The 22,981-nt window shown below is 40.5% G+C and overlaps 1 protein-coding gene across 5 annotated transcripts in view; it reads left to right on the forward strand.

The window, feature by feature from the left end:
* Positions 1 to 570: 570 nt before the first annotated feature.
* The window catches only part of XRCC5 (X-ray repair cross complementing 5), an 89,244-nt gene continuing 66,833 nt past the window's right edge, over positions 571 to 22,981 (forward strand). For 4 of the 5 annotated variants that reach the window (XR_004623619.1, XM_002913679.4, XM_034655145.1 and 1 more), the window contains exons 1-9: positions 571 to 726; positions 4,177 to 4,290; positions 8,493 to 8,676; positions 9,561 to 9,609; positions 10,620 to 10,742; positions 13,853 to 14,044; positions 17,259 to 17,373; positions 19,107 to 19,245; positions 22,227 to 22,339. Coding sequence is in view for 4 of the 5 variants with exons in the window: in XM_002913679.4 (XP_002913725.1) it covers positions 706 to 726; positions 4,177 to 4,290; positions 8,493 to 8,676; positions 9,561 to 9,609; positions 10,620 to 10,742; positions 13,853 to 14,044; positions 17,259 to 17,373; positions 19,107 to 19,245; positions 22,227 to 22,339 (1,050 nt within the window). In the remaining variant the exon portion in view is untranslated. The remainder of the gene's footprint in view (positions 727 to 4,176; positions 4,291 to 8,492; positions 8,677 to 9,560; positions 9,610 to 10,619; positions 10,743 to 13,852; positions 14,045 to 17,258; positions 17,374 to 19,106; positions 19,246 to 22,226; positions 22,340 to 22,981) is intronic. The other variant, XM_034655146.1, reaches the window with a different exon arrangement.

A 22,981-nucleotide genomic window follows, 5' to 3' on the forward strand; every position in this document is an offset into this window, starting at 1 on the left:
TGAAATCATTTCACAAGGGCTCTAATAAGGTATGTAAAAGCCTAGACTCAAGGCAGGAAAACTTAACCCAACAGATCTAAAGCAGTCTCATCTTTCCAGGACTCTGGCTATTGTCAAGCTAATGTTGCTTTTTACCTAGCAAAGTATTAACATAAAGGCAGTTGGGAGTTCTTGAGGACTGTCACTGAACGTCTCTAGTATTTGTCAAGGGGCTGCAAATTGTAAGGAAATTTAATTTTATCTACATTTCTTTTGCGTTTGTTCTCATCATGAAGAACCTCGTAGGCCCTATAAGCACACTCAGTAAATGGCTTACTCTCCTGGCTTCAGTGCATTTATAACATTGGCTCCCTTAAGGCCCCTCCTTCCTCATGGCATCCTTATCTTTTCAGCTTTAGTTACTGCTTTTTCCGGTCCATTTTCAAGAGGGAGAGCATCTGTTCGCATTTGATCTCCCAGTTTGGACAGAGGTTTGCAGCTATTTTGCAAATTGCTGGACACTCAACGTCCACAAACCCCTTACCAGGACGGGACGCAGAGACTGCGCATGCTCAGAGCGCCAGCGCACATTTTCTCCGCCCCTTCCAGGTTCCGTGAGTCGCGGCTCTTTTAACGACGATCTGGCTCCGACTCAGCCGGACCTTAATAGCGGCGCTCCGGGTTCCCGCCCGGAAGAAGAGGCCGTGGCACTGGCGCACCGGCAACATGGCGCGGTCCGGGAGTAAGGTAGAGAGAACGTGGGTTTGGGCCTTGCTCGTGCAGGGGATCCGGAGAGGGTGGTTCGGGAGCAGGAATCATGGGATCACGAATCATGGGATCACTGCGGGCCACGGCTGGATTCTGAGGGATGCGCAGAGACAAGCTTGGGATGTGGAGTCCGAAGACCTGAATTTGAGCCTCAACCACTCCGCCTCCTCAGCCCTCCCACAAGCTCACTTCCTTTTCATCTCACATCCCACCTGTCTCCCCTCTCTGCCTGCCTCCTTTCTTAGTATCCTAGTCCACCCTTCTCCTCCATTGCTTCCTCCACCTCCTCCATTGCTTCCTCCGCCTCCTCCATTTCTTTTGAGCCTAGGTTTTTAGAATCTATAGGAGAATGAAATGTAGCCTTGATAAACACCCACAGATTTGTAAAACTTCAGAGAGGGCCCGTGAGTAAAATATGTATCTTTAAATGTAAAGCGTCATATTATTCCCCCTATCATAATCTAATATTTCATATTTATCGAAAGCTTACTCTGTAAGGCACTTAACCTAAACGCTTTGTTCCTATCTCATGTAATCTTCACAAGCCCATGAGGTGAGAACTATTATCCCCAGTGTACAGTTGAGAAAACTGAGGCATAAAGAGAGTGAAATGATTATCCTAAGGTTATCCAGTCCCTAAGAAGTGGAATTCAGATTTAAACCCAGGCTGCCTGGTTTCAGAGTCTTATCTGTGTTGCTAGGAACCTATGACCATCAGTGTCCCAGATTAATAATAGACGTTATGATGAATTTTTTAAAAGATTTTTTCAGTATAGGCTGAGAGTGGTGGTTGTCTCTGAATGATCACTAGAGGGAGGTGTGATCCAGAGAATTATTTGTTCATCCAAACATCCGAAGGCTTGGCCCTTTAGTAGGCATCTGGTCTACGGATAAGCAAGATAGGAGTTTCAGCAACTGATCCCTAGTCCCCACAACTTCCCATTGGGAAATGTTGGTTAAAGCGATTATGAACATTTGATGCCACTTACCTTCTTTTAGTTCCTCCTCTGTCAGCTGTTGAAAACATTGCAGCTCTAGTGGAATGGCTGTTTATGGCAGTTGGATTTGCAGCAGAATTCTAACAGCCTGTATTGTTTCCTGTGTAAATGAAGAGTTGCTATGCTGTTCAGTTTCCCTTTCCTGGTTTTCTTACTGCTGCCAGATAGGAACTTGAAGTACCACACAGACCATTCTTCTGCTTCCAGAAAGAAGTTCTATATTGTAAAACCCTTTGATGCCATTTTTTGGATACTTGATTTCTACTAAAGGACTTTTATTCCTCTAACTTAGAGTTTTCCAGTTTAACAGAGTTTTCTGGTTAAAACCATTTTCTGCTATATTAGATAAATGGAGTGACATATTTTGGGACTCTTAAATTTTTTAAGATTCTTACACTCAGCGTGTTGAAACTATGGGGTGTAAACTTTATTGTTCATTATCACCCTTTCTTCAAATGTACTATCTTTACTCCAGAAATCTCTCAATATTAGTGCATTACGTTCAGTGCTTTGGAAACTAGGGACAAACTTAAAGTCTTTCTTTTCTATGTGTTGCCTGAGATATAACCAAATTTAGAAATCATCTATAACTTCTCTCATAGAAACTCATCCAAATTTTTCAAACACTTTTTTTTTTTTTAAGTAGGCTCCATGCCCATCATGGAGCCCGCTGTGGGGCTTGAACTCGTGATCCTGAAATCAAGATCTGAGCTGAGACAAAGAGTTGGATGCTTAACTGACTGAACCACCCAGGCACCCCAGATTTTTCAAACACTTCTAGGGTCAGATCACTGCTTTAGAAAATAGTGGTTCTTCTATTGATCACTTCTTAATGTTATTTTTCTCCTTTGTATGGAGTCAAACCAATCTTCCTGTAACTTCCATCCATTCCATTGTTGATCCATTCCATCTCTCTCTCCAACCAGTCCTTTTACAACACAGCTGCCAAATATTTGGGAGGAATTATCACGTTCCCCTAAATCTTCTCATCTGGCTCCAGTATCTAGTTTTTTTCAAACTGTTCCTCACATCCCATGTTCTGTAGCTCCTTCTCTAACCTGTTCATTTCGTGTTCTGTTGTAATTAGTCTTTCTCATAAGATGTGCTCAGAACTGCTCACAGTTTGTCACATGTGGTCTGATTAGTACAAAGCACAGGTGAGACTCACTGTCAAAGAACATTAACTCTGGAAAAGACCTTGGATCTAATGTCTAATGTCTAACAGCTGCTTCCTGCCTGGAATTAACAGTGAGGTTAAGTGACAGTCACCCAAGGACTCAGAGCTAATTGGTAATAAAGGTGAGACTAGATCCCAGATCTCCAGATTGCTAATCTAGTCTTTTTTCACCATAAGATCTTTGTTTTCCATCCTCGAATTCAATACACTGTTGATACAAGCTAAAAACATGAGATAGGTGTGGGGAGTGTAGTGCTGTAGCCCTGTCATATTGGTGACTCACATTATAATCCACACTGAGATCGTGAGTTGCTATTTGTTCGGGTCTCCTCCAACTCATATTCAGTTGAATTCTGGATGCCAAACGTAGAAATTCACATGTAACTTTTATTTTAGTTTCCCCTATTTCCTTAGTCTCTACATACGGGATCGCTGTCTAATGACTAGGTGTCTATGTGGTTTCCTCTATTTGTAACTCCCCTTATTCACATATTTGACTCCTGTTCTTTAAGACTCACCCAAAGATCACATCCAGAAGCTTTTCTGCCTCCTTACCCCTCCTTTATCCCCTCCACCATCCCCTCCACCAGTCTTGGGTAGGTGCCCCTCCTGTGTACTCTTTCAGTGCCCACTGCACACATGTGTCATGGAATATTGTGCTGTTATTATTTGTTTGTGTGTCTTTGTCCCCTACTAGGATAGATTTGGTGTCTTAGTCTTCATTTTAGATCCCCAGTTCACGAACTGATTCAAATTGTTGGGTATATCATTTTAGTATGTATAGATTGTAGCAGTTACCCGTTGCCACAAAAATGCTTCATAACAAGCTACCCCCAAATCAGAGGCTTACAAAAATGCATCTGTTCTCATGTTTGTGGTTCTGCAAATCAACTGCAGTTCGTCTAATGTATTTTGGGCTCAGCTGCACTGGCCTATAGGTTATTTTCAGGTTTATTCCCCATGGGTTTATTCTTGGGCTCCGGCCGAAGAACAGCAGCTTCCTGGAGCATGCTCCTGTCCTGGCTTTCTATCTTCCAGAAAATATTAGGACTGTTTAAAGTTTCTCTGTAGTAAATATGTATCTGTCTTATATACACTCTCTAAGTAGAACACTCCACTTCCCTCTGTCCTGCATTCCCTAAGTCCCCTAGAGTACAAGTTCTGTGGGTGAAATAAGCAAAGGCCGTACCTGTTTTCTTATTTTATGACCATTATTAACATTTTCTTTCTCACTCTTCGGGAAATTGTTTCTAGGCAGCTGTCGTACTATGTATGGATGTGGGCCCTGCCATGAGTAACTCCCTTGCTGGTGAAGAATCCCCATTTGAACTAGCAAAGAAGGTGATGACCATGTTTTTGCAGCGACAGGTAAGGTTTAGACTGGTCTTGAGCTTATAACTCTTGGGGTTTTTTTTTGTTGTTTTTTTTTTGTTTTTTTTTTTTTAAGATTTTATTTATTTATTTGACAGAGAGAGACAGCCAGCAAGAGAGGGAACACAAGCAGGGGGAGTGGGAGAGGAAGAAGCAGGCTCTCAGTGGAGCAGGGAGCCCGATGCGGGGCTCGGGGGATCACGCCCTGAGCCGAAGGCAGATGCTTAATGACTGAGCCACCCAGGCGCCCTTATAACTCTTGTTTTAACTGCTGGTTGTCTTCACTTAGTAATGCAAGATACCAGCCTGCTTATGATGTCCAGCCTCAGTATTTTTGGTACTTTATTTTTTTTTAATTTTTTTTAGAGGGAGATAGAGAACATGAGCAGAAGGAGGGGCAGTGGGAGAAGGAGAGGGAGAATCCCAAGCTGACTCCATGCTGGCATAGAGCCTAACACGGGACCCTGAGATCATGACCTGAATCGAAATCAGGAGTCAGATGCTTAACTAACTGAGCCACCCAGGCACCCCCAGCCTCAGTATTTTTTGGAATCTAAGGAGTTTTTTTTAACATATACTTTTGTGCAAATCCAACTACCACTAGAGCCTGACATTTTTTTCTTCGTTTTGGCCCCTCCAGTAGATATGGTAGTTTTTGTCAGAAACAAGGCAATGTAAAAATGCTTACAAATACAGTCTCTAGAGCCAGATGGCCTGGGTTTGAATCTTTGCTCTGTCATGACATTTACTAACCTGGTAGTCTTAAGTCCTTCAACTACTTTGTGCCTAGGCATTCCAGTTACCTTTTGCTGATACATATTATCCCAAAACTTAATGTCTTACATTACATTTTTTTTTTTTAATCATCTCTCCTGGTTTTAGGGGATCATTGGGTGGTTCAGTTGGGCTTCTTGTGGTCACTTGTGCAGGGGCATTCAGATGTTGGCTAGCTGAATCACTTGAAGTCTAAACTGAGCCGGGCGTATAAGACGGCTCACCCCCGTGGCTAGAAGTTCAGTCTTCTGGTGGCTGTGAGCTCATTTGGGGCTGTCCGTCAGAACCCTTACGTGTGGTATTTTCATGTAGCTTAGGATTCTCACAGGGTGGCAGCTAGTTCTGAGAGGGAAGGTTCTAAAAGTGGGTGTTCTAAGAGACCTGCCTATGTGGCTTTTTATGACCTAGCTTTAGAAATCCCAGAAAGTCATTCCTGCTGTTAGGAGCCAAGCAAGTCACTAAAACCAGCTCACATTGGGGGGGTGCAGGAATGGGAGGTGGGGGGGGTGACTCTGCTGTTGATTTCTGTCCCTTCTACTTGGTATGACGGCTATTTTTCCTAAGCCCATGAAGTTCTGCCTCATTCATTGGCAGCTGCTACTCCTGCTGGACACCTCCCTTTTTTCTTCTGGGTGCTGCCCTTTTCACTAGGCACTATGACATCCCACCTGTCATCCTAGATTTTAACAAATTCGGATGACCTGGAGTCCTTGATGTGTCAAGAAGAGAATGCCTCTAACCCATTCATTTTTTATTTATTTTTTTAAGTAGGCTCCTTGCCCACTGAGGGTTTGAATTCATGACCTTGGGATGGAGAGTTGCATGCTCTACCAGCTGAGCCAACCAGACGCCCCTAGATTTTTTTTTTAAGAAAAGCTGTGCTTCCAGTTTTTCTTTTTGGCTCTGCCTCTTCCTTGGGAGTCTGAATCTGGAAGGTTAGGAAATAGTACCTGGTGCCAGTCTCGTGCTGCATTCAAAATTTCCTTCCCTCTCCTGGCTGAGGTTTTGTTGTTGAGCAAGATTACCTTCTTTTGAAATAGAAGTCTTGTCCAGGACACAGATAGAATTCTAGCTGGGCTGCCCCATGGTACGCTGGACATGTTTGAACCTCAACAGCTAGAATTTTTTCTCCCATGTGCAACTGGGAATTGTATCTGGAATTATTAGCAGTGGGGAATTTAACAGACCAAACAACAATAAAGAATGACAGAATTCCATCCTCTGCCCATGCAGCATTCTTCCCACTGATGGAAAAGGCTTAGCTTAAGTAGGTGGGAACAGGACCGACCACCTTTTATGTCAGATACTGTTTTTGTTGTTACATTTTCTTATGAAATGTTTGGGGGCGCCTGGGTGGCTCAGTCAGTTAAGCATCTGCCTTCGGCGTAGGTCATGATCCCAGCATCCTGGGATTGAGCTCCATGTTGGGCTCCCTGCTCAGTGGGGAGTCTGCTTCTCCCTCTCTTCCCCGCTTGTGCTCTCTCTAGCTATCTCTATCACTGTCTCTCTCTCTCAAATAAATAAATAAAATCTTTAAAGTAAAATAAAAAGAAAATAATTAAAAAATGTTTCATAAAAGAGGCAAATACAGAGAATAATATAATGAAATCTATTTTTCCATTGTCTAGCACTATACAGTACTCAAGTTCTGCCATATTTGATTGATTTCTTTTTCTTTTTTTCTTAAAAATGATTACAGATAGAAGTGCCTGGGTGGCTCAGTCAGTTAAGCTTCTGCCTTCGGCTCAGGTCTCATGATCCTGAGGTCCTGGGAGCCCTGTGTTGGGCTCCCTGTTCAGCGAGGAGTCTGCTTCTCCCTCTGCCCCTCCCCCTGCTCGTGTGTGTTCTTTCTCTCTCTCTCATTCACTCTCTCTCTCTCTCAAATAAATAAAATCTTAAAAACACACACATACACAAAATAATTACAGATAAACTTGAAACCCTGTATGTATCCCTTCCCAATTCTCTCCTTTCCTCTTTTCCTTAGAATTTTCAGTCATTACCATGCATATTTTATACTTCTGGACGTAAGCATACTCATAAATAATATTTAGTATCGTATGATACTATTTTGAATCGTATGATTCAAAAATGTGTGTAATGTTCTTATTTATTTTTGTAAAGATTTTATTTATTTACTTGAAAGAGAGTGAGAGAGAGAGAGAGATCATGACGGGGAGGGAGAGGGGGAGAAGCAGGCTCCCCTGCTGAGCAGGAAGCCTGATGTAGGGCTCAATCCCAGGACCCTGGGGTCATGCCCTGAGCCAAAGACAGATGCTTAACCGCCTGAGTCACTCAGGCACCCATAAATGTGTGTAATGTTTTTATATGGTACATATAATTCTGCAACTTATTTTTTCTCAACTTTATGTTTTTAAGATTTATTCATATTGATAAGTATGTACAAATTTATTCATTTTTTATTGAAGTGTAATATTTCCTTCTGTAAATATTCTGTAGTGTGTTTTGCATTCTGTGGATGGGTAGTTAGTTTGTTTCCACTTTTCTCCTGTTATGAGCAGTGTCCAAGTGAACTCTCTTGAAGTGAATGTTCTTGTCCTTGTCTTCTTGAATACATGTGCAAGAATTTCTCTGTGGTATATATACCTATAGGTGGGATACAGGACATGAACCAGCAATTATTTTTCTAATCCTCTGGAAAATTGAAACCTTGAATAGTCATTCCAGAAGGATAGTCTAAAATAATTTCAAATTATCCATAATTAGTTTTCATTGAGAATTAGAGTCTGATTTGGTTGGCAGTCATCAAGAGCAATTACCACTCTCTACTCCTCTGCCCCTAAATTCTGTTTATTTATTTTTTTATTCTTTTGTTAGCCATTAAAGAGAAATTTATTTTAAAAAATCAGTTATCCTGTGTTTCAAATACACAGGTATAAGAGAAATTCAGAAGGTGAAACCTCCTTTTCCAGAAACTGTTCCCAGGATGGCCAGTACTGGTTTTGAAACTGATTGCCTGGGGCGCCTGGATGGCTCAGTCCTTAAGCATCTGCCTTCTGCTCGGGTCATGATCCCAGCGTTCTGGGATCGGGCCCTGCATCGGGCTCCCTGCTCAGTGGAAGCCTGCTTCTCCCTCTCCCACTCCCCCTGCTTGTGTTCCCTCTCTTTCTGCCTCTCTCTCTGTCAAATAAATAAATAAAATCTTAAAAAAAAAAAAAAAAGGAAAACTGGTTGCCTAAGCAACTTAAATTCTGTTTAAATGAGTGATAGGACCTATACTCAGTGAAAGCCTTCTTAGAAGCTAGGAGTTGTCTGTCGTCATCCCGTGGGCCGTCTAGCCCAGTGTTCTGTTGTTGACAGTGGCCCCAGGGACACGCCACAGGGAGGTATGGTTGTCTTACTCCCTGAAGGTTAGGTTCCAGGTGGTACTCAATGATTCTTAACCTTTTAACATTTTTCTCTAGGTGTTTGCTGAGAGCAGGGATGAAATTGCACTAGTCCTTTTTGGTACAGATGGCACTGAGAATGCCCTTGGTGGTAAGGATCAGTATCAGAACATCACAGTGCACAGACACCTTATGCTACCAGATTTTGACTTGCTGGAGGACATTGAAAGAAAAATCCAACCAAGTTCTCAACAAGCTGACTGTATCCTTTTTCAGACAAAGAAGACTCTTAAGAAGTTTCCTTTAATCTGGGGAATTACAGTCTAGTTTAGTGAGGCTCCCTACAGTCCCAGGTCTGAGAATATGGATGTTTTTAGCTCTGGAGACATGGAGGTGGTGTATGTTAGGATTTAATGTGAAATTAATCCATTTGGATTGGGCCCTCCAGTCACTTGCCCTTTCTCTTTACTGGTGATACTGAGGGGTTGAGAGGCATCATGGGGGGCAGATACCAGTGGGTATATTTGTGTATTGATATGTGCAGAGGGATTGGTGGTGGTGATGGTTAGAAATGTTTAGATGTAGAGAAGATATTAATAGAAAATAGCACTAGCGTTCTCTATGCTTTCCTGGACGGAGGGTATTTTTGTGCCAAAAGTCAGATTGATGACTAAACTGAGATTTCCAGTTTCTTCCGCAGATGCTATGATGCTAAGGGGTTACTCTGACTTTTCTAAACAGTAATGGTATCCCTGATCACTGGGAGGTGCTGCTGTGCTTAGTGACTTGCATATGTTAAATTATAACTCACTTCATCTTTAAGAATAGACTATAACCACTAAAAATGGATTCTAGATATTGTAAAATGGCATCATAATTTTTGTCTCAATGAATAGGAACATGTTAGATTACCTTTGGGTTTATTTTATTTTTCCTTTGATATATACTTTGTTATGTAGCATATGTGAGTATATGTTAGTGAAATAGAGTTTGGAAGAAGGGCAATTTGGCAAGTATTTTTAAATCATCACGGAGTCAGCCCAGAGTCCACTGTTTCAAGCCCTGTGGACCTCACTAGAAAAAAGGTTGCATGTTCTTGGCATAAAGGGACTGATTAGTGGTATTTTCTGCCCTTAACTAGCCGAGTCCTGGATGCACTCGTTGTGTGCATGGATATGATTCAACGAGAAACCGTGTAAGTGTCTCAACTGAAGAGAGATGGGAATCAGCTGCTCAGCAAAAATTGCATGTTGATGTATTCCGCGTGTTGTGTGACTCATTTTAATTGAGCCGCATGTTTGTGTGGCTAAGGAAACATTTGATAAAATTCAGTGTTCCAGTTTGCCCTTTCTTTTTTTAAGTTTGAAAAGAGAAAGGGCTATATTGATGGGAATTTCTCTGGGAGAAATAAATGTTTGGCTTATTCCTTCCTATTTGACTTAAGTTAATTACCAGGAATTTTAAAAATGTTATCTGGTATTGTTCCTAATCTTACTGAGATTAAATGCATAAAACTAATATAACACAATATGTTAACTAACTGGAATTAAAATAAAAACTTTAAAAAAAAGTTTACAAATTGTAGTATTAAAAAAAATGCATAGCTCTGGCCACAGCTTCCTAATTCATAACTTATTTAATTGCTATACCTTTAAAATGTGGGTCTTTGAATATATACACACCCACCCACCCCTTGACTGTTAAGAAGAACATTTGCAGAAAAGCTGGGGCCTAAATTTGTGTTATCATTTCTTAGTCTCTGTACATTTTGTGTAAAACCCTGCCACTAGTCCTATGAGTGGAATCAGACTAGGGTATTTGGAAAGTGAACCCTTGCAAGGCTGATATTGTAGTCACTGGGAGAGTTCCTTGTTTACATTCTGCCTAAGTGGAGGCTGGAAAGGGATCCTTTCTGATTACAGCGACCACATCATTAACTGAAGTTAAAGTTGGAAAATCAGGGATTTAATATTTCCATAATGTTCAAAAGTTTTGATTATGTTTCGTAGGTTGTAGATATTTAATTATATGTTAGTAGGAACTTAACTGAGCATCAGTGATACATGGGATTCTAGAATGTAATCACATTTGTTAACTATCTAGATCCATTTCTTATCCTCTTTCTGCTCAGTGACCAAGTACGTTTGAGTTTGTAGACAGTAATTCAGGAGAATGATTTCTTATTGTGATAACTCTCTCTTTTAGAGGAAAGAAGTTTGAGAAGAAGCATATTGAAGTGTTCACTGACCTCAGCAGCCCATTCAGCAAAGATCAGCTGGATGTTATAATCCATAACTTGAAGAAATTTGGCATCTCCCTGCAGTTCTTGTAAGACCATGAGAATGATGTCTGAAGACCAGTTCTGCACTCATAACACGGGGAGTGGGGCCCCTTTCTAGAGCACTTGGTTCCCACAAGTCTTCTCTTTGTGCTTAGAGTCGAACTATGTCAGATGTCTGACTTCAGCAGATGTTCGCTGGAGTACCCACTGTTCCAGGAACTCTTATGTTTTAGTGATAAAGGGATGACAGCCACAGTGAAACAGAGGAATTTAGCTCAATAGCAGATCGTTTGTTGGCTCCTCTTGGACTCAAAGAATTGAGAAATCTTTTGAGGATATTCAGTTTATCTACTGCCTACATAGAGAACTTTATCCAAACAATTACCAGATTGTTGGTTTCTTTTGTTAAACAGCTCTAGAGTACTGTGTTTTACAGGTAGTAGCTCCTTTTAGGGTAGAAGTGTCAATGTGAGAATCATTTTAAACACATAGAATGCTTATTTTTAAGTCCTTTTCCAATCTAAAGGATATGCACATGTATGTAAAATGTAATTTATTTGTGTGTATTTAGAAGTGGGGTATGTAGATTCCAGGCAAAAATGTTCACAGAGGGGTTGCTTGGGTGGCTCAGTCGGTTAAGCGTCTGACTCTTGATTTCGGCTCAGATCATGATCTCAGGGTTGTGAGATCTAGCCCTGCATTAGGTTCTGTGCTGAGCCTGGAGCCTGCTTAAGATTCTCTCTCTCCCACTCTCTCTGCCCCTCCCCTCCCCCCACCCCTGCACACACTCTCTCTTAAAAAAAATATGTTCACAAAATATTTCACAATTTGTTGCAAGACAGAATCTCTCCTTCCCCAATAACTTGAATGCCCCCTTTCCCACCCCAGGTATTTACTTTCTTTATCTTCTGTCCCTAAGAAAGTTCTTGTTTACCACACTAATCCCCTTCCTCCTGCATTGGAAACCTGTTTTATCTTGTCCTATTTTTGGTGAAAGCAGAGTGATGGTATAGGATGTTGACTTATTAGTCCTCTGGGGACACTCATTTTTCAGATTGAGAGCTATACCAGAAAGCCTCCAGCTCAGAGTGGTAAGCCTTTGGCTTCTTTGAGATGCCTGCCATGGGGAATTAAGAACCTCTCTTGCATGTGTGTACCTCTTAAGACTGCTGAGGGGCATCTCCTTTCTGTAGAACTGTAGAAAAATAGTTTAGAATAACCCATCAAACTGATACTTGCTAAGATAGTACTTCAGAGAAATTAAGTGCTTTTTAAGTGATACTTCTCTTCTTATTGAATTGAGGTTTTCTCAGCACTTCAAAAGCCCTGCCTGGCTCCTCTTCCCTGTTCATAGTTTCAGGATGCCTTTACATGGTTGAAGCATATGCACTTCTGTCAGTGTCATTGGAAAGGGCTTTTTGTCTGAGTGATACTGTAAATTGTGTCGTCTGTACCTGCTTAGTTGACCGGTTGTATTTTTTTCTTCGGCAATACGCTCTCTTCGTATGCTGTAAATCTCCAGCGTACAAAGTGGAGTTTCTGGTTTTATTGTTTGATGTGTCCCAGGTATGACTGATCATTTCAGGTGGAACAGGCCCAAGAAGTGCTGTGTTCTGAGCAGGCTCATTCCTAGGACCTCGTTTTTGGTTTCTTCTATTGGCTGTCGAGAAAGTATATATATGCTTGAAAGCAGGGTAGAAAGAACTGTTGTTATAACTTCTTTTTCCAGGATAGCTTCCCGACTCTTGATTTTCATGTCTCTCTCCCCCTTTTCCAGGTTGCTGTAGCGGAAACAGCAGTGGCCTGGTGTGGATCCTGTATGCCATACCCCACTGCCTAGAAGCTCTTTTATCCGATAGATCATGCAGGACATGCGTATCTGTCACGGGGAGTACGCGTAGAAAACATTTAGACAGGGAGCGCTGTTTTAGTGAAAGCAGATCAGATCGTAAAGAAATTACCTTAAAAATAACCGTCCACACAGGGGTAACCAATAGGTGATGTTGAGTGAACTGAAAAGTCTACCGTTTGGGTTTCAGGGGCAGTGAGGTGATACACTGCCTTAGAACTTTGTCCTTCAGTCAGGTGACAAAGTCTTTGTTGCATCACTCACTGGCTGTGTGGCTTCACCAGATTAGTTCGTCTCTGTAGCTTCAGTTGCTTTTTAGGAAACGGAGGTAGAAATCTCTATCCACCTAATAGATGGGATTAAATGAGGTTGTTTATATGAAAGCATTTATAAAGTGCCATATAAAGTATTATCATAAAATATGGTTGGTTGATTTTTCATTTTGTGTATTGATTATTGCATATCTCTGAGTGGTAATCCCAATCTAGTTTTAATCTCATTTCAAACAACTGGAGTGGAACACAAGAACAAAATTGGTTTTTCCTATTTCCAGCAATTAAGTGATGCCTGTATGGGAATTCTAGATCTAGAGTAATAAAGGTAACATTATCTGAGTTTTAAGTATTTTGTACACATTCTGTCATTTAATCTTCATAATAACATTGAGGGATCATTAAAGGGTATTTTATTTTTATTTTTTATTATTCTTTTGGCTGCCTCGATTATCACCCACCTTTTTCTAGGAAGCAATCCTTCCTACACTTTAACCTTATGGCTCAACTGAGGGCCAACATCTTCTAGTCCCCAGGCTACCACTGATACCTGGCTTGTTTGAATTTAAGACTAGAGCATTAAATATGCAATCCAATCCTCTTTGGTGGTAGTGCTGGGCAGTGTGTGCTCGAGTGCGCTCAGAGGCGATGTGGAGGAAGCCAGTCAGAGAGTGAAGCCGGCATGAAGCCACATGGAGACAACATGGAGACAGTGAGAGGGTCGGGTAGTCCTTGAGGTGTTTGAGACTGGGTGCAGTCATCCTAAGGCCATGTGCAACCCCACACTTTGAATTATTTGGTGATGTAAACCAGTAAATTCCCCCCATTACCAAACCAAAAAGGCTTTGGTCACTTGAAACCGATAGACTTGACTAAGGTTGATAAGTGCCATTTGACAGATGAGGAATTTAAAGCTCTAATGACCAACATGCCCATTTTCTCATAGCCAGTGAGCGACAGTCACAGGATTGGAGCCCAGTTTATTTTTTGGCTTCAGAGCTTGTCTTCTTAACTACTGCTGATTTTTTCCTGACAGTTTGCCTTTCCCCGTTGGCAAGGAGGATGGAACCGGGGACAGGGGAGATGGTAACTCACACTCAGACCACCATGGACCCTCCTTTCCTCTAAAAGGAATTACTGAGCAGCAAAAAGAAGGTATTCGGATGGTGAAAAAGGTGATGTTGTCTTTAGAAGGTGAAGATGGGCTAGATGAAATTTATTCCTTCAGGTAAGAAGTGAAAATATTGATTGCAACTTTCAGTCATGACCATATAAATTTCCCTTTTGATCAGAGGGCTCCCTAATTAGCCACTCTTGAATTAGCCACCATTCTTCAATAAATGTTCTGATTTTTATTGAAAAAAAAGTCCCCTGATCCCCTTTTTTAAGTTTGTGTGGTCAGAACAAGACTTCTTCCAGGACAGTGTGTGTGAGGTTTGGAAATGTATAAATACCGCAAAAGATTTAACAAGTCAAAACGTAAAAGATGAGATAGAGTTCTTTTTAATGCCAAGTTTGGGGCACATTTCGTGGGCCCCTTCTTTTCATTCACCTACAAAATATATTCCTTATTATGAAAAGTGGTGTCAGATTTGAAATACTCAGTGTCCTGTTATCCTCTGATTTAGGCTTTAGGAGACAGTATACTTAACTGTAATAGAAAGACTTTTTAAAAATTTTTGGTCAGAAAATAGTTTGTTCAGACAAAACAAAACAAAGCATCCAAAATGTAAAGAATTTATAATCTCCCTCTTTTATGGGGGTTTTGTAAAGGCAAAACGATTTAAGCAATGTGAAATCCCTAAAGTACCACAAAGCAGTAGAGCAAACTGCCTTTTCAACCATTCAGTTAGAGACCAGGGGAGAGACTGTCTCCTCTCCATGTTAGTATTCTTGGTTGGAATCGGATATGCACTTACTCCGAGCAAAGAACCCGAGAGGAGTCTGTAGCATCTAAGACTGTGTGTGTTTGAGGGGCCTGACTTGGGAAAAGGAGCAAGAGAACGCTGTGCAGTGTGGCTTCTGGAATTTCATGTACTGCAGCGTATACCACTTAACTGTTCGTGAATTAATTCCCATTCATCAATAAATACACAAAATACGGGCATTTTGAGCAGTGTTCTTCAGTGAAATAAAAGTTCAGCAGTTAAGATGTTTTTCAGTAGTTACGTGAATGTGCCCAATTTTTTTCTCAACCACAATTTAAAAATTTTTATATTTGTAATGTATTACAAGAAATATTGACAAACAGTATAATACAGACACCCTTGAAAAATGGTAGGTAATGGGAATTTCGGAAATTGAATGGTAGTTTCCCTAGGGTTTGGAAAAGGAATCTGAGGAATCCTGTAAAGTGATGTTTCTTGTCATAATAATGTGTTCTTAACGTGCGGATATGCATTTCTGACTTATTTCTTTCAAATTTGGACATGGCTTGCTCTAATGTGAGAATATAGGTCTTAAACTAATACATTCACCATGATATCATAAATAAAAATTGTAGGCCAAAACAAATCAATGTTAAAAAAGTTTATTTTCCTGTATCATAGCCGGGAGGTGAATTACCACGTATTGTCCTCACAATTTGAAGATACTTTGATTTGATACAACAGTCATTGTCCACGTGTGGCTTTTTAAATTTAAATTCATTAAAATTAAAAATTTAGTCCCTTGGTCACACTAGCCACATTTCATGTGCTCAGCAGCTTTTTGGACAATCACGGTTAGAAATAGAACATTTCTATCATTGCAGGAAGTTGTAGTGGACAGGACTGGGCCAGACTTGTCCTAGTCTAGACTTCTCCTTGGGGAGATTGAAGTCTACTGTGGAAATGATCCATTTGTTGTCAGATGTTATGTATTAGATGCTAATCTTTAGAACTTCTCCTGGAACTGAATTCAAACCTCTCGGTGGTTTTAGATGTGACTCAAACTAGTGATTTCCTGTGGATATGTTAGATTTGGTTCAGACCCCTTCCTTCCCCAACAAATCCAGAGCCAAGGAATACCATAAACTTTGTTTGTTTATTACTACAGACTGGAAGTACGGTGTCAGGTAGAATATCTACTGTTTGTTATAGATTATTTCTGAAAATTGGAGTCTTTTGAAACCTCTTTGTCCATAACTCTGGATAATGTCAGATAACTCTCTTGACCTCTTTGTACATCTCTTTTTCATCTGTACCAAGGGGATTGATCATGGTCTGGCTTATACCCTTTTTTTTTTTTTAAGATTTTATTTATTTATTTATTTGTCAGTGAGAGAGAGAGAGGGAGAGAGTACAGGCAGGGAGAGCAGCAGGCAGGGGGAGAAGCAGGCTCCCCACTGAGCAAGAAGCCCCATGCGAGGCTCAATCCCAGGACCCTGGGAACATGACCTGAGCTGAAGGCAGGCGCTTAACCAACTGAGCCACCCAGGTATCCCTGGATTATATGCTTTTCTTAGTGAATACAGCAAATTCCAAGTATTTCCTATAATTTTCTCTGTTGTGTTTGATTAGGGACCAGATAAAAGTAGAATTGTTCTTCATTTACTTTCAAATGAAGTAGCCCTCTACTTTGTGTTTGACTTCCTAATTCCCCATCCCCATCCAGTAAAGAACCTAGTTACCTGCTTTATCTTAAGACTTATGTATGGGGGCGCCGGGGTGGCTCAGTTGTTGAGTGTCTGCCTTCGGCTCATTATGGGATCGAGCCCCACATCAGGCTCCTCCGCTATGAGCCTGCTTCTTCCTCTCCCACTCCCCCTGCTTGTGTTCCCTCTCTCACTGGCTGTCTCTCTCTCTCTGTCAAATAAATAAATAAAATCTTTAAAAAAAAAAAAAAGACTTATGTATGGACTAAATTCCTTTATCCCCTGGAGAGTCTTTATTTAGCTCTCTCCATTGTGTGCATATATGTGCTTTGTATTTAAGGTGATTGGAATGAAATAATAAATTGTAGAGTTTTGAGCAATGATATTTTGGAATGGTGCTCTCCCTTTGATATCCTGGAGCCAGGGGTTCTTGTCCCCAGGTCCATGGTTTTCAGGGAGTTGGTGAACCCTTTAAATTGTGGGGAGAGTCTTATGAGTGTGCTTTTGTCACATCTACAAAATGTCCTTGGTCTTGAAAAAAGTGTTAAGAACCACGGGCTGAGTTGAAAGAAAAGATTGAGTAGGGGAAGATAGAGATGTTCTTTTACCTGTGGGTAATGTAATTCAGCTTCTTCCTCCTAAGCCAACTCAGTTGTATTCTGGCTCTCTCCCAACTTGTGGTTGTCATTTTCCTGCCGTCCCTTGCTGTTCCTCTCATTATGATTAACGACAACTCACTTCTCATTCTAGAAAAATAAGCGCATCACCCAGCAAAGTTAATGTTTTAAAATTGTTGCTTTCATTATATATTTTTTTCATTATATATATAATAAGTGAGAATTATATATATGTACATTTTTTTATTAAGTGAGAGTCTGAGACAACTGTGTGTCTTTAAGAAAATTGAGACGCGTTCTGTCCCTTGGCCCTGCACACTGACCATTGGGTCCAATTTGTCTATCAACATCGTGGCTTATAAATCGGTAAGTGGTACATACACATTTTTAATTTTTAATCTATTAATTTTTAAAATTTTTTATTTTTAAGTAATATTTTTAAGTAATCTCTACACCCAACATGGGGCTCAAATTCACAGCTCCAAGATCAAGAGTTGCATGCTTTACCAACTGAGCCAGCCAGGCGCCCCCCCACACATATTTTTTAAAGCGATGCACCAGGCAGGCAAATATGCTTATATAAGGAACTGACAATTCATTTGTGGGTTATTCAGTACTGTAATTATTGCCTCTCTAACTGCTCTCCCAGTTCATCTCATCTCTCTTTAGCTTTTTTATGTAAAAGGCGTATTAGGAGAGAAAGTTTTAAGAATCATCTATAATCCAGTTTGATTCCCTCCTCTCTCTTATTTTTTTTTCTTTTTTGAAAGAAGGAAGATGGAATGCATGAAGTCATGCACCTATAGTATCATAGCAGAAACATAGATATAGACTAAAGAAGGCCAGAGTTTTGAAAACTCAGTCTCGCCCAGTTATTAACAATCTGGTGGTAACGGCATCTGTGAACTATCAAAAACTATTGACTTGTGACTGTGAAATTGCCTTTTGTAATCTATGTATGTTTGTACATAGTAGCACACTTTCAAAAATAAGTTGCTTTTGGTAATTATTTGATGAATTTGCGGATTGAGTAGGAGTCTGTGATCTGCTTCCATGTGACCCTCCTTGCCTGTTTTCTTTAAATGAACAAACTAAATACATACAAACATTTAAATAGAGAAAATATACAAAAACATGTATTTACATATTCAAGTATTCTTTTTTTTTTTTTAAGATTTTATTTATTCATTCGACAGAGAGAGACAGCCAGCGAGAGAGGGAACACAAGCAGGGGGAGTGGGAGAGGAAGAAGCAGGCTCATAGCAGAAAAGCCTGACATGGGGCTCAATCCCAGAACGCCGGGATCACGCCCTGAGCTGAAGGCTGACGCTTAATGACTGAGCTACCCAGGCGCCCCGTCAAGTATTCTTTATATATTCAGGGACTTAATTCTGAAACACATGCTACATCCATGAAAACCTTGGTGGTACTTCTTTATCTCAGCTACCATCAAGGCCTGGAATAGGGTAGTCTTCTCTTCTGTGTTTTTTCTTTTTTTTAAAGGAGATTTTTAATTTTTTTTTAAAGATTTAATTTATTTATTTGGCAGAGAGAGAGGGAGAGCGAGTACAAGCAGGGGGAGCAGTTCGTTGAGGGAGAAGCAGACTCCCCGCTGAGCAGCGAGCCCAGTGAGGGGCTTGATCCCAGGACCCTGGGATCATGACATGAGCCGAAGGCAGACTCTTAACCAACTGAGCCACCCAGGCATCCCTCCTCTTCTTTTTTTCTAGTTTTCTTTTCAGATTTCCTTATTGAGTTGTGGCTCCTGATAGACGGCTCTCCCTTTCTTCTCTATTGGAAACCTTTAGTAATAATGTGTGGTCCCATTTTATAAGTCTGAAGGTTTTGTATAGAAAGTGCTTGTGTATATACAAATATTAATATTTATGTGGATTACCTTGGGGGGAAAAATGAAACGCAGCAAGAGTTATGAAATAAGTGAAAATTTCCACGATGGGCAAGAGCAAATAGAACAGTTTAGCTAGAGTATTGTTATGGATTTTTTCCTATAAAGCAGAGAGTAGATGGGGTTTTCATTTTTTGTTGATTAGAATCCTGGCTTTCCTTGTTTTCCCTTTATTTTTCTTTTTGGAATTAAGATTGTACAGGAGAGAGTTAAAAAGTCTTGGACAGTTGTGGACGCCCAAACCCTCAAGAAAGAAGATCTACAGAAAGAAACCATTTATTGCTTAAATGACGACAATGAAACAGAGGTCCCGAAGGAGGACACTATTCAAGGTGAGCCTGTGAGAGAGCTGCTTCAGGGCAGTGGGAGGCAGACTCGGATTTGTGCTGGTTGGTAGTGTTGGCAGATGTTTTTCTGAGTTCTAGAGACATGACCATGGGAGGGACCATGAGGCAGTAGGTCCTAAATTGAGTTCATCTGTCGTGTCCAAGGCAGGATGGCTCCCAGGATGCACTTGGGTACTCTTGTACTTGGGTACTTGACAGAACTTAATACTTGGTTTTATTTTAAAGTTTGAAACATACCAGCTAAGAGAATACTTCTATGAATGTGGCTGAAGCAAGTTTCTTTGTTTACTGTGTTTGCACTTTTTACTTCCATGGTGATTATTCTTCTGAGTGCCAATTTCAGGTCTTACGAATCTTGCTACCCCTGCTCTTTTCAGGTAATTTAGGGGATCAGAAACATTTGTGTCCGTTACGTGGCTTTATGTTCACTAGGGTGTTTACAGTTGTCCTTCATGTATGATACGCATTTGATCTGTGTAGCGTGTCTAGAGGGCACCTCTATCCAGAGGGCTTACAAATTAGCTGATAGTGTCTGAATTTTCAAGAGCTAAAATTACAAGATACCAAGATGGTTAAGATAGAAACTAGAGTCTTTAGATAAATTCACTGCTAGGCTTTGTGCTACCCAGTATGATTTTAATTTGCAAGCCTTGAAAAAAAAAAAAAGGCCTTTCGTCTGTGGCACTAAATCTCGGTGTTTGTGTATATTTGTGTGTGGCGTGGAAGAGACTGGTTAAGGCGATGGTGGTTGCGATTCCTTTCTCCTGATCGATTATGAGTAGAAAATGTAATTAGTATCCTGCAACCCTACTGGTTTTTTAATTCAGTTCTGTATTATAGTGTAGTTACAAAATGTGAGTTTTGGGGTTAGACCTGGGTTAAAATCATGCTTCCATCAGTTACCAATCAAATGATCCTCCTATGATGACTGAAAGAAAGAAGAGAATGATTAAAGGCATAAGACCAGGGAAGTAGAGGGCTTCTCAGGGACAGCAGGTAGTTGGGCTGGGGTGTCGGGCATACACAGTTTAGTACTTGGGAGTGGAATTTTCCATTTTACAGGCAAGAGAATTGAGGCTGAAAGATGTTCATGCATTCAAAGTCACGCAGCTAGCAACTGGCAGAACTCGAACCCAGGACTGCCCTACTTCAGAGTCTGTGTTTCTGTAGACTGTTCTGAATCAGGAAGGGCTTTGAATGATAGGCTGAAGAGTTGGTGCTTAATCTCAAAAGCAACCTGGAGCCGTTTCAGGTTTTGGGGAGCAGAGTGTCATTGAGGCTGTGTGTTAGGAAGATTAATATGATGGAGATAGGTGCCATTTCTTTTGGTTGCAAGCAAAAAAAAAAAACCACACACACACACCCAGCTCTGTTTATTTTAGGCAAAAAAGACATTTATTGCTGGAGCAATGGAGAGAGAAGAGTTAAACATTGAGTTCAGAGAGCACAGAGATAGCTTTGGTCTTATACCATGGTGCAGCTCCTTCCTTTGTACGTACTTCCTTCATATGTACTTCCTTCGCCTGTCCTCCACCCTCGGTCCCCTAATATGCAGACAGAGGCCCTAGCAGACATATGTGTGAGAAGGAGTACAGTTATATGTTGCAGTCTATTCTGTGCTTTCTGCTATGTACAAAATTTAGATATTGATTTTCCCTTTCAGTAGATGAACCAGAAAACACGAGGCAGTTTTAATTAGAATTTTCAAGTTAAAAAATTAAAGTATGATGTCTGATGACAGGGAAGAGTTAGGAAAAACATTTGGTTTAGTTACCACTCTTACTCATGTGCCATACATTTCCCTGATGATTTTTTTTAAGATTTTATTTATTTATTTGACAGAGAAAGCAAGAGAGCACAAGCAGGGGGAGCTGGAGGCAGAGGGAGAAGCAGGCTCCCTCTGAGCAGGGAGCCCAATGCAGGGCTCAATCCCAGGACCCTGGGATCACGACCTGAGCCGAAGGCAGATGCTTAACTGACTGAGCCACCCAGGCGCCCCTCCCTGATAATTTTTTGCTGGAGTTTTTGTTTTCATCACCACCTTTTTTAAAAGACATATATCAAAATACAGATGTGTTTCTTTTTAATTAAATGCATGGCATCAACAGATTGACAGGAACAGATAAACTGGATCACAGAATCTACCCCAAATGTACAAGTTTCTTTGTTTCTTGGAGTAAAGGTGCACGTTGTTTTCCTTTCCATTTACCCAAGGCCAGAATCCTTGGAATTTGATGATCGTTCTCCCCACCCAATACAGAAGACTGTGTATTGAAAAGGCACAACTTTCCATAGAACAGAGGCCCTGGAACAGGACTGGAGTTATTTTTACGAAACCGAGAGCCTGTATTTGTATGAATAACCAAAGTAATTAAAAAGAAAAAAAAAACATAACATAATCCCAGAAATGAAGTAAATTTAAATGCAGAAAAATAGCCAACTTATCAATTGAATGTTCCTAAATAGAAGAGTTTTGGCTTCTCCCATTAGTAATTTGTATGTCTCCAGCATGCATTTTGGAGAACATTTTATTCTGAAAATTTCCTTTGGGCATTTTTCTCTGCGGGTCTCCAGGTTTCTGAATAAATGTTTTCTTGTTATTATGTTTACAAATCACACTTGTACTTTAGTCAACCATAGTTTATCTTTGGAGGATAACTGGTACATTACATTTGCTACATTCTTTGTTCTAGGCTGGATAATCATTAAGGTAACTAGACTGCAGAAGATGCTACTTAAAAAATGTAATTAGATTTTAATCGCCTCTATACTGTGTATGTTGTTTGTGTATCTGCTGCTGCTTTTTCCCCACTTATCACAAGGGGCAGTAATTTGATTCCGGGGAACAATATATGGAGGCTTGATGTGGAGTATGCATGTATTGTTAATGTATGTGTAGGGCTAATTTCAGCTTGTAGAAAATGAGGCCCCATATGCTTAACAGATGCTCTTCTCTTGTTCTCTAGGGTTCCGCTATGGAAGTGATATCGTTCCTTTCTCTAAAGTGGATGAGGAACACATGAAATATAAATCGGAGGGGAAGTGCTTCTCCGTTTTGGGATTTTGTAGATCTTCTCAGGTATAGCACTTATTCTGTTCATTGTCAACAAAAGAAATGAATTTTTCCCTTACCATTATTTGAGAAGGTATGCTTTCAATTGGTCTTTTTATTTATGATGTATATTTTTTCACTTTTAGTTTTTTTTAATGTAGTCTGGGGATTAGTGTTAACTATCTTCAGTTTTTGAATAGAGAGGCCAAGATGTAGAAAAGTCGGGAAGTCTTAGCATGAATTAGAATATATTCCATTGAGAGTCACTTCTTAGCTTGGCTGTCGGTCATAGCTCAAAGTAGCCTTAAAGAAACATCATTCAGTTCTTTGCTATTGTGTTGCTTTCTCTAAACTGTTATGTATAATAGAGTGTTTCCGAGGAATAAAGGTCTACTTGGGTTTTGAATGACTCCAGGCTCTTAGAATATCATTGGTTTATGCTGGTCACTGTTCTCAATGCCCAACAAAGAGGTCTAGGATCTGAACCGTCCTTAAGTCATACATTCTTTAGACACCGACACAGAGATACATAAAACATATAGTGGGAAGTGCAGTAATTCACTGAGGGCCATGGGATAGCACATGCTATTCTAAAAAGGGTTATTAAAGATTCCTGGAGATCTTTGGTTAAATGTTCTTAAGGTAGGCAACCAAAGAAAATGAATAAGC

Source organism: Ailuropoda melanoleuca, chromosome 2 (assembly GCF_002007445.2).
Source record: "Ailuropoda melanoleuca isolate Jingjing chromosome 2, ASM200744v2, whole genome shotgun sequence".
NCBI classification, from domain to species: domain Eukaryota; kingdom Metazoa; phylum Chordata; class Mammalia; order Carnivora; family Ursidae; genus Ailuropoda; species Ailuropoda melanoleuca.